We start from the raw sequence: 12,963 nt of genomic DNA, 5'->3' as shown, positions 1-12,963 counted from the left end.
CCTAATATATCTGAAGAGGTTATTCGTGATTAATTAATTTGCATTGCTTGGTCAGTCTGTATATCTATGCAAATATTCATATTTATTAGTACATTACTTTTCACAATACATATCTTTTCAGTGCAATGCTACATGTATGCTATTAAACTAAGCGCTCCATGCTGTTATTACTTATGTCATTGATTTCAAATGTGTTTAGTTTGGTCGTGTTTGTTGCTGTGGAACAGTGCAGAAGAGGGTATGAATGCTCTGAGTCGTCATGTGATCACAAATAAACAAGATCAATGCAATTCAGTGCTGGCTACGGTGTTTTGAATAAACCTGTATAACTGCAGATTAATAAATGCACACACAAACACACTACATACAGTATTTATGTATCTATGTATGTTTTTATGCACGTATTTACTGTACACACAGACAAACACACATATATACATATTATATATGATGCTAATTCAGCTTTGCATCACACAATTTTTTTTTTTTTTTTTTTATAAAAAATAGTTTTTATATGTATTTTTGCTCAAATAAATACAGGCTTGATGAGACTTCTTTCAAAAACATTAAAAAAAAAAAAAAAAAAATTTGACCAGTACTGTATATAAACAAAAACATTCTCCCACTTTCAACTGATTTTATTTCCAACACATGTATTGATATGTAAATATTTGTATGAACATAAAATGCTTCAACAAATGAAACAACTACAACATCTGAACTGAAATGGAGTAATGAGTCTCTGGACAAAGAAGGAACAAATATCCAAAGCAGCAGTCAGTATCTGGCCATCAGTAGCTTTAAGTACTACACTGAAGATCATCCTCAAGTCTGGGTTGATATGGTCATGTCTGGTGTGGCACTGCAGGATGATCAGCTGTCCTTGGGTGTCTTACATTACAGATGAGGGCTCTCCTAAAGACAAAAGTAGAAAAACAATTACTATAATGCACAATACTTAAAACACAATGCTATTATAGCTTAATACATCAGTGTATGTTGGAATTAACATTACCAAAGCTTATGAGATGGAAACAATGTTTACTATTAATGTTACCTTTTGTAAACTACTGCAGCTAACTGTTACACAATACAACGTTATATGAGTTTACTTTCATGTTACTCACTGCATTTGTCAACTTACAAGATAACTAGACGAATAATATGAACTTAGTTATAGCCCACATGACACTTAGCAATAAAACAGAAATAAAAACATGCCTTTTTTACTACACACGAATCAAAATGTAAGGTGCAAATGTAAGCAATGACAAAATGCTACTTTAAATTATGCAGCATCATACTTGAAGAGTTAACGTAAAGAAATACAAATAATCAAATTAATTAAAAATTACATTTACTTGCCTGAATCGAAATGTGCGCAGATTATCCTAGAGTTGTTAATCCAGCCTTCTCCTTCACTGCTGTAACTCGGGGACGTTTCTCGGAAAAATACCGTTAAACACGTCTCAGAATCGTAGTTCAGTCCCAGAGGGAGCACCCAACCACCGAACGACAAGGGTCTGATTTTAATTTAGACATTTATGCAGGAGGATTGTATAAAAATGATCACAATCCCACTGTGCATCAAGTGCCTCCCACCATTGTTTTGAATGCACTCGATCACTAAAACATCCTAGAACCAAAGACGGCACTTCCTTAAGCCGCCAAATAGCTCTTGAAATGGTCGATAGTGTTGTGTCATTTGAATATTTCGTCAATGTAAGTCTATGAGATTTTCATTATTTATAGGAAAATCGTAATTCCGATCAGTTAGAAAAGATCCAGCAGCTGGAGTCAGATCAGTCTGAAGATCTGGCCTGAGTTTGGAGTTTGTAGAGTTAAAGCTCTAGGAGCAGCAGTCAGACAATTGAGTCTCAGAAGAAGAAGAAGAATACGTTTAAATAGCATTTCAGTAATTGGGCTTTCTCAAGCCAACTTAATGAATAAATGTGTGAAATATATTTAACAAAACAAAATGAAAAAACTGTCTGATAAGTTTTGGCTCATTTTTGTGACGCGCTCCACAAATAAGTTGATGGAAAGCGAGATGACAGAAAGCACATCCTGTTTGTTTTCTTTGTTTTACAAAAGCACAATGCTTTATTTTTGTTGTGTTTGGACACAGATAAAAGTAAACCCTTTATAGTTTCAAATGATGCCTTCCTCTTCTCTCTCTGACCATAAATGAGGTGTTTGAGTTGTTTCTGCTGTTATAAGGAAATCATTGAAGTGATGGCGCTGGTGCCTCATGCACACACAGCAGATCAGTTCTAGCATTTCTAACTCCACATTGCAGCTGTTCATCATCAAAATAAAATACAGTCAAACACATCAAATATTGACACTGCTTCATTTAAATAGTCCGTAGTACAATCTGTGCAGTTCAGTGTGAGCACCGCACCGCTGTGCTGTTATGACAAACACATTATTGCTCATGTGAAGAATGACCTTTACATCCATATTGAACATGAGTGAAGGACAAAGACTAGTTTACATCAGAAATAATAGTTTAGCACACAAATACATTGTGAAGATGAGAGTTTTTGGGTTTGTGTCAAATCAGAGAGGTAGACTACATGAGCCCAACAACAGTTTCTGTTTCACTTTCAATTCATTCATTTTGGCTCAACGCTTATAAACTACTTATATTTTTCCTTCTTGTTCTGTTCTGAATGGCGTTAAATTGAAAGGATTTATTGTGGAGTAAGGGGGACTAAAATAGACTATAGCTATGTTTATAGTGTTTATAATGTTTGCAAACACTTCACTTTATTCACCGCTATATAAATATTTCTAAATGCATTTATAAAATGTGACTTGTTTGTGACTTATCTGTTTTTATTCTCTCTGTCTTTCAAAAACTCAATTTTATATTTTAACTATGCTGCAGAAGTTAAAAAAATTACTTGTAAAAAAATTAAAATAATATATATATGTATATATAATGTGAAGTCAAGCTCATCATGAGATGTTGAGTATAAAGTGTTTTGGTTTAAACTGTTGAAGTGATTTTCATCATTTTGATTCTTGTATGTGAATGTTACTGACCTCAATCTCTCCAGTTTACAGTGTGAATCCTTCAGTACGTCACATAAGTCATTCACTCCTGTGTTTGTGATTTGATTCCCGCTCAGGTTCAGTTCTCTCAGGTGTGATGGGTTTGATTTCAGAGCTGAAGTCATTATGAGACACTGTTTCTCTGTAATACTGCATCCACACAGACTGAAGACAGAACGAGAAAGAAGAAAGATCATAAAAAACAATATTAATTTAACTTTTCCTTATTCCTCTCTGTTCTAGCTCATACTAAACTGAATAACGCCTCAAACTTTGTATTACTAGCACTTCCTCTGTTTATTTGCCTATTTATGATGATTTGTTTCTTGTATTCCTAAACTGTAAGTTGCTTTGAATTAAAGTGTCTGCTATACTTAATTTTATGATATTTCACAATTAAGTCAGGATGAGACACTGTTTCTCTGTAATACTGCATAAAGACAGACTGAAGACAGAAAGAGAAAGAACAATGACTCAGATCTATGATGATCATCAGCAAATGCTATACAGTCACTAATAAACCAGAAAGATCATGAAATCTTAATGATATGAAACAAACCACTGTGTTTTGCAAACTTTTTTTGACAAATAAATGCTGATATCTGTGTGCTGGTAACATGGAGAAAGACTACACATTGTTCATTTAAATATACTACAAACTACACAAAAGTTATAAAGGTATGCAAATGTTGAAAATCAGCAAAATTACCCATTAAGACGTGAGCTACATATCCAAGTTATGAAACTTCACTTGATAACATTAACTATATTAGTCAACATGAACTAATGATCAGGCACGCGCAGAGGGGGGGCGGAGGGTGCTCGAGCACCCGCCCCTTTTGCTCAGATGCCAAAAGTGCCCTTCTGTCAAAGGTCAGCTTTTTTAAAATTATTTATTTATTTTTTTTTATGTAATGCAGGGCTCGCAAAATCGCTTTTCAAGTCGGGCTACCAGAATGTTTGACCGGCTGCCCGACGGACCATCGCAAAGTAGAGGGCACCTGCAGGTCCTTAAAAACTCCTCAATTTAGTTGTATCAAATTTAAGGCCATAAAAAGTTTTAAATATGATAAATAGTATAAGAAAATACTTAATTATAATTTAAGAGGTCTTAGTTGGGGACGGAAAGACGAGAATCGCGATAGGGCTGGATTAATCTTCGAAAGGCAACGATTTCATTGAATAAATATGCATGCTGTAGATTTCAAAGTCAAAACGCAGCACTGATGTCTTTATATGAATGTATCTGAAGGGAACCGACTGTTCTCAGAAACATGTCATTGTCATTTTCATTTATTGCCTGATAAACAGCATTAATGCTGATTTGTATACAGCCTTTTCTAGGGAAACCGTAATATTTCAGCGCTCTTAAAGCGCCCCCTTGTGACAGAGAGTGACTTTTTCTTTTACACATTTTTCAGCTCTTTATGGTCAAATTATTGCAATAATCGACCTACGTTGTTATGCAGCAAACACAGTTGTGTCAAAGAAGTTAATGTGCCTTCTCAAAATCTAAAAAAATAAGACAGTAATATTTATGTTTTAAATAAATACAATAAATGATATACTCAATTTATCCCTTTTAATGATATAAAGGCTGAAATTCCATTGTATAAGATATTTTGTTTTGTTTTGTGTGAAGCTGTATCTGAATTATAAATCATGCCATTTTATGCCTTAATATTCTACCGTACATTGTCAAATCCTACTCATTCTGTTCGTTTTACTTCTGCGGCTCTTAAAAAGGGTCACAAATTGCCTTAAATCGATATTTAAAATATTTTAAATAGTGAAATAAAATTCCTTCCTTAATATGTTTGTTTTATTTCTATACTCTGCAGTAAAGCCTGTTGTCTACAATCTAACAATACAATACATCAGGGACCACATATAGTTTCAATAGTGACCCCTCAGAGTTTAATATAACAGCTGTTCTTTATTATTGTGTTTAACTGAGAGAAGAAATCTTTAGGTTTGACAATTTAATACACAACAATTTCTAATCAAAATAAATAGGTCCAAGGAAAATATTTTTTATCTTTTAAACATTAAAATGGTCTTTTATGTTCCGTTTCTTAACCAAAAAGCCAAAAATACACTGAATTTTTTTCTTTTATGGCAAAAATCATTAGGATATTAAGTAAAGGTCATGTTCCATGAAGATATTTTTTAAATTTCCTACCATAAATATACCATAAACTAGTAATATGCATTGCTGAGAACTTCATTTGGACAACTTTTAAGGCGATTTTCTCAATATTTAGATTGTTTTGCACCCTCAGCTTCCAGGTTTTCAAATAGTTGTATCACAGACAAACATTGTCCTATAACAAACCATACATCAATGAAAAGCTTATTTACTCAATTTTGAAAAAACTAAATACACTTATGACTGGTTTTGTGGTCATGGTCACATATCAGCAAGGAATGTGTCACAATATACAGTACACTATTGCTGCGCTGATGTTTTGAGCACAGCCCTATTTATGGAGCCCCTTTTATAGTGAAAAAAAAAATATTATTCTGTTGTTTGAGTCCTGAAACGCAATTAAAACTTCAAATAATGCATAATTTGTCTTATTAATGACATTGTTACTTGTTACATAAGTAACTGGATGCCTACAATGATGTGATGGACGCAAAGGGGCTCTTTAATGCCTTCTTTCAGATGCCCTTTTTATACTTTGAGCACCTGCCCCTTTAAAGGTCTCTGCACGGCCCTGCTAATGATGAACAACTAGCATTTAATAACGTTAACGTAAGTTTCAACATTTACTAATAGTTTAAAATTCAAAATTTGTCTGTTAATTAGTAAATACACTGTGACATAAACAATGATTTATTATATAAACTAACATGAACAGATTAATAAATGCTGTCAAAATATATTTAATAGCTAATGTTAACTAATGAAATTTATACTGTCTACTATTGTCATAAATCACTTTATTCTCACAGATCAATGTTCAAACATACTGTAGACTAAACAATTACAAGTCAACAACAAAGACAGTTTGCTTATAAAATATTATACTTTGCACATGTGTTTATTTAGTGAATAAACATATTTCCTTAAACTGCAGACATTCAAATAAGTTTTGAAAAGGCAGTTGATTTGCTTTAGTGCTGCACTGATCAGGACATTTGAGGCAGATACTGATCACTGATTCTTAAAATGCTCAATTTACAGTATATGCTGCACCAAAATTAGACATTTTATATTTTGTCGAACACAAACTCTAAATTAAAAGCAGTTATGAAAACAAAGTTGTCAAAACAAAACAAAAAAAACTACAACTTACTAAACACAGAGTGCTCCATTAAATAATAATAATAATAATAATAATAATAATAATAATAATAATAATAATAAAGATGTATATATAATATAAAAAATACACAATATCAATAATTTTATAAATCCAAACATTTTGTGAAAAAAAAAAACATTTTGTGGGGAACAAATAAAAGTGCAGCACAAAAACTGGTAAAATGTTACTCTAATGTTACTATAAAAGGCATTTATGAAAAACAATATATTTCTACATAAATATAAATACTATAAAATTGAAAATTCTTTTTATAATGAGGCAGCAACATATGATAGACAGAACAAAACAAATACAGTGCAGCACTAAACGTTTACAGTATTCGCATCTGATGTGCAAAATGATACGCTTGAAGCAACACAGAGTCACAGCAGGCAACTCTTCACATTAAAAAGTAACAGTTTATTAAGCCTTTTCTTTTAACAATTTCAGTTAATGTGCATCTTAAAAATGTATATGTATAGTCTTTGCTAGCTGTGTTTTGTTCTAACAGACATCTGGAAACATGATTTAGAAACAACAACAAAAACAGCCATATATATGTAAAATCATAGACATTTATCTACAAATAAAGTGTAATAATGGGAACACTGATTGATCTTGGAGAGAGTTTTATCAAGCTGACTGTTGTAACTGAACGCGATCAGAGTTTGAATTGAACAGAGAATGACTTACAGACGCAGCAGAGAAAAGAGTTTACATTAACTTTATTGTAAGGCCTTAAATATTCATCTGTGTCTCACATTAAGTTCTAATAGCTTCAGAAAACTTGGAACATTGTGTTTGTATGCTTTTGTGTGGCTTAACAGTAAGACAGAACAGTTCAAACAATACTGGATTTAGATCAGCCCTGTCTGACCATTACACCCGATCCAGCAACAAATAGTAGGATCTTCACATTAGTGGCTCTTTGTGATGCTGAGAAAAACTGCTCTGACTCAAACTAATGAGGAAATATGATCAACTACAATAACAGTACTATTAAAAGTAATGTAAGATTTGAAATAAAGCAGCAATACTCACATCAGTGTGTTGAGTTGACAGTGTTTATCCTCCAGTAGAGCAGAGATCTGATTCACTCGTGTGTCTCCTAGTTTACGTCGACTCAGATTCAGCTCTCTCAGGAGTAACGGGTTTTTACCCACAATTCCAGTCACATACTGACAGCCTTCATCTGCAGCAGGACCCAAAAACCTGCAGAAGAGAAGATGAAGCAAGCAATATTAATTTAGTTCCATTGTATTACAAATACATGCAATGCAATTTTTTTTTTTTTAACTCTAAAACAAGATCTAGTAACTGCAAAACTTTTCTTTAAACATTTAAATACACAAATACATAAATATTTGAAAATGAAATCTGTTCAGTTTACATATACAGAGTGTGCAATCACAGTTTTTCTCAATTGCTAAAACACTAAAACCCATTGGCTGAACAAAGTTCTCAGTTGCCTGACCTCATTTAGCTAATTGCACAGTCTGTTGTCAATACATTAAACCATTTCACATGTTAAAACACAATTTTCAGATCACACTTAGACTTTTCAGCAAAACTCTAAACACATTCTCATTCTGAAAACACATTATGCACTCTAATACACATATCATCCATACTGGTAAACACAAGTGGCAACAATCAAATACAAATAGAGAACTAATGTCATTGGTTAAACACAACCACTCAAAATTGATGTTAACTTTTTCAAATGATGTGACACAACCAATATAAGCCAGTTCAGGTTGTAACAGATTGTTGAAGATGGGAAGGAGAACGTCTGAGAATGGATAGAAGAAACAATGTGAGAGGACGAGTACTTATGCGAGGTGGGTGACGAGGAAGAGGAGGAGAAGGGCAAGAAAAAGGAGGAAGAGGGCAAGAAAGAGGAAGAGGAGATGGAAGAGGAAGAGGAGGAGGGCAAGAAAGATTGTATTTGTATAGGTGAGGAATCATGTCAGGGCTGGATACAGCACACAAGAGGCTTCTTCCCCCGTTCCTCAGGAAGGACAATATTGCTTGTGATGTTGGCATAGTGCTCTGGCCTGACTCAGCCAAAACACAAGAGGAAGCACATTGATCACATGTTTACTCCTTGGATTTTTGTCTCTTGTATACTGTAGTACAGTGCATTGTAGGCTGTATACTGCCCAATGAACAATTTGTATGGGCCTGAACTTTGAGATTAAAAATTTACTTCTCCCTGAGAACTATATATGTTTTGAATAATGTCTTTTCTGTTTTTTGTTTTATGGTTTACTGACTGCTTGATAGTGTATATCATTTTACTCACTTTGTTTATGATTTGAGAGCAGTGCTTGATTTTGAACACAGGTAAAACTGTTTTGAGGCAAAAAGTTCCATTTTGCAAGAGGAGTAAGAGGTTTTGTAAATGGTGCTTGAAGATGAGGTTTTGTGTTTAATGGTTTCAGAAAATGGAGCAAGGTTTCAGAAATTGTGTTTTAGCAATTGAGAAAAACTGTAAAGGCCTCAAGTTCTTTCAGAAGGAGTGAGAAACATCAGCTCAGAGAAAACTAGCTTGTGAATCTGAATGTTTTTGCACCAAGGGTCTGCGAGTAACACATTTTTAATTCTCTGTATGTATGAGCTGTAAATGTGGCAGAATTGACAATAAAGCAGACTTTGACTTTGATCATCAGTTCAACAAAACCCACAGCATCTGCTATGATCATTCAGATGAAACATTGTCCAGTATTGTATAGCTAAAAACATAAATAAATTACCCATTAATTTCTGTACCATTATTTGATCAGGTCTCACCTCAGTGTCTTGAGTTGACAGTTTGGATCCTGTAGTAAATGATTGAGCTCCTTCACTCCTGATTGTCCAGGATCATTTCCTGTGAGATCCAGCTCTATCAGGTGTGAAGGGTTTGATCTCAGAGCTGAAGACAGAACTTTATAACCTTCTTCAGTGATACTGCAGTTTGAAAGCCTAGAACCAGAATGAAAATGTCACATTCAGATGATTAATCAGTTATTCTAGAAATGACCTAAACTATGTGCAAATGTCTTATGCCACTAGTATTTTCACCAGATAAAAAATGGTTTAAAGACATATTTTGCTGTAGTGTGTCAGGAGGAAATATCAGTTTACATTACAGTTAACATTCATGTTGCCATTAATTTTAATAATAAACCAGTGAGATTTTTGTGTGCACAAGGCAGACAGTAGTAAAGTAAAAGTACTCTGCTATAGAAGTACTCTTCACGTTTCTGTACTTTATTAGAGTGTTTTTCTTTAGAAAACTTTATTCAAAATATTCCAAAGCATAATATTGTACTATTTGCTGCACTGTTTTTCATATTAAATATAGTTTAATTGTTAATTACATTAGAAATCTATTACTTTCCTACTTTTACTCAAGTAAAAGTAATTTAAATATTTACTTGAGTACAAGTTAGTACTACATTTTTAATGTTCTTAAGTATTAAGGGTAAAACTAACAACAACTTTTATTTACGAAATAGTTTTCCAAAGAAAAAGCTTACTACAGGTACTTTTTAAATTTACTTGAGTAAATCAAAAATACTTCACTACTGTCCGCCTCTGGCACAAGGAGTCTGACAACAGCCAGTGCTCCACACAGAGATCTGATCTCATCCTCATCAGTCCATCTGGAACAGAGGTTGCGTTAGACTTTTTCGTTGTCTGTCATTTTGACGGACAGGGCCATAAAAATTCCGTCATAAATCTATTATTACCCGTCATTTGAATTTTCATATTATAATAATATATTCAATTGCTTTTATTTTTTTTTCAAATTTTCATTTTTAATAATGAACCTACAATGCAAGCATACTGTATAGGTTTTTGCATTTATTTATGAAGAGAACAGGTGAACAAAAACTGCGTTAGTTTTCGTGTTCAATACCACTCTCAGCAGTGACAAAACAACAAAACATGCTAGGGCTGGGTAAAAAAATCAATTTCTCGATTTGAATAGATTCTTATTTTTATAGACTAATATTTCTTAAATCCCAATCGGTCTTTAGGTATATGCTGTTTCCCAGGTAGCCAGCGGAATCGGGCTGATTCTAGGAACATTCCCGGAATGTTCCCAGTAGGTTCCAAGAACGTTCCCCTAACCTAAAGGGAACACTCTAGTTACGTAAAGAAAATTTTCCTTGATAACCAATAGGGAACGTTCTATTTATGTTCCTAGAAGGTTCCATAAAAGTTCTCTGATGGTTCCCAGAACGTTCTCCTAACCTCTTCACTCCGGTACCGCTTCTGCACGTCGCGAAGTAAGCGGCATGGAAGGTGGACGGATGTGAATCTCAATAATCATTACTACACACCATGTCTTGTTTCAAACAATAGTTTAATCACTACAGATAATCAGAGCACATTTAACCATCATAAGGAGCATTAAATGAGACTGAATTATGATATACCGTGTTATATTTTGTTAATGTAAGACGTACAAGTACCAAACCATAAAACAACCCAGATTTTGTTTATTAAAGCACCAAATAACATGACTTCAACAAAATATTCAATTTTAAAAAGGTGTATATTATTTTTTATAGACATTAAAAACGTGAACACTAAAGCGCATTTGCCACCAACTGGACAGGGGTGGGAACTACAGTTACAAATTACAATAGATCACCCTCTGTGTGGTGTATTCCGTCAAAGTGACGGACAGCCTTCAGATTTTTCCGTCACTGATTAAAACATTCCGTCAATGACGTAAAATTTTCTGTTAACGTGACCTATGGTCTGAAATGACATGAAGAAACAGAACAAACTGAGACCGACTGACTAAAGGCCTTCACACTGAATTCAAACATTTGGCACAATGACCCTTTTGAATTGAAACAACAGATCCCTATGGAGCTATTAACACCAGACACAATCATTCACAAGGAACCTCTCAAATGTTATCACAAGAACATGATGATGGTTTAAATGAGTTTTTAAGCCAAAAAAGAACAACTTAAAAACATTTTCAAATTTAGCTTGATGCTAATTGTGCTTCTATTATATTTTAAGATGTATTATTAATCATTATAGATAGTTTGTGATTCTGGTGTGGAACCAAACTTTATTTATCTCAGTTTAATGCTGTATATTGAGCAGCAGATGATGTTAAATCCATATTTCGATAGACATATCTGAGGACAAATGCATTGCATTAGCAGAAAGTGATCAAATTGAAAGCACCACTCGTTAGAAAGTTGAAGTCAGTGACATATTAGAGTCAAACGTGTCTCATTTAAAAAAAAAAAGTTTTTATTTGGGAAATAAAGTGTTTAGGTTTAAACTGTTGAGGTGCTTTTCATCATTTTGATTCTTGTATGTGAATGTTACTGACCTCAATCTCTGCAGTTTACAGTGTGAATCCTTCAGTACGTCACATAAGTCATTCACTCCTGTGTTTGTTATTTGATTCCTGCTCAGGTTCAGTTCTCTCAGGTGTGATGGGTTTAATTTCAGAGCTGAAGTCATTATGAGACACTGTTTCTCTGTAATACTGCATTCACACAGACTGAAGACAGAATGAGAAAGAAGAAAGATCATAAAAAAAAACAATATTAATTTCACTTTTCCTTATTCCTCTCTGTTCTAGCTCATACTAAACTGAATAACGCCTCAAACTTTGTATTACTAGCACCTCCTCTGTTTATTTGCCTCTTTATGATGATTTGTTTCTTGTATTCCTAAATTGTAAGTTGCTTTGAATTAAAGTGTCAATACTTAATTTTATGATATTTCACAATTAAGTCAGGATGAGACACTGTTTCTCTGTAATACTGCATAAAGACAGACAGAAAGAGAAAGAACAATGACTCAGATCTTTGATGATCTTCAGCAAATGCTATACAGTCACTAATAAACAAGAAAAATCATGAAATATTAATGATATGAAACAAACCAATGTGTCTTGCAAACTTTTTTTGACAAATAAATGCTGATATCTGTGTGCAGGTAACATGGAGAAAGACTACACATTGTTCATTAAATATACTACAAACTACACAAAAGTTATAAAGGTATGCAGTTAATGTGCATCTTAAAAATGTATATTTATAGTCTTTGCTAGCTGTGTTTTGTTCTAACAGACATCTGGAAACATGATTTAGAAACAACAACAAAAACAGCCATATATATGTAAAATCATGGACATTTATCTACAAATAAAGTATAATAATGGGAACACTGATTGATCTTGGAGAGAGTTTTATCAAGCTGACTGTTGTAACTGAACGTGATCAGAGTTCGAATTGAACAGAGAATGACTTACAGACGCAGCAGAGAAAAGAGTTTACATTAACTTTATTGTAAGGCCTTAAATATTCATCTGTGTCTCACATTAAGCTCGAATAGCTTCAGAAAACTTGGAACATTGTGTTTGTATGCCTTTTGTGTGGCTTAACAGTAAGACAGAACAGTTCACACAATACAGGATTTAGATCAGCCCTGTCTGACCATTACACCCGATCCAGCAAGAAATAGCAGGATCTTCACATTAGCGGCTCTTTGTAATGCTGAGAAAAACTGCTCTGACTCAAACTAATGAGGAAATATTATCAACTACAATAGCAGTACTATT

The 12,963-nt window shown here is 33.6% G+C and overlaps 1 protein-coding gene across 1 annotated transcript in view; it reads right to left on the bottom strand.

Annotated features, from left to right (window-relative positions):
* Positions 1–8,340: 8,340 nt before the first annotated feature.
* LOC141338845 (NACHT, LRR and PYD domains-containing protein 3-like) overlaps positions 8,341–12,963 on the bottom strand; it is a 48,682-nt gene continuing 44,059 nt past the window's right edge. The window contains exons 12-13 of the mRNA XM_073844461.1: positions 11,725–11,898; positions 8,341–8,428 (exon numbers count right to left, since the gene is read on the bottom strand). Of these exons, the coding sequence (XP_073700562.1) occupies positions 8,341–8,428; positions 11,725–11,898 (262 nt within the window). The remainder of the gene's footprint in view (positions 8,429–11,724; positions 11,899–12,963) is intronic.

The sequence above is a fragment of the Garra rufa genome, chromosome 7 (assembly GCF_049309525.1).
Source record: "Garra rufa chromosome 7, GarRuf1.0, whole genome shotgun sequence".
NCBI lineage: Eukaryota > Metazoa > Chordata > Actinopteri > Cypriniformes > Cyprinidae > Garra > Garra rufa.
This window is presented reverse-complemented; position numbering and strand designations above follow the sequence as displayed.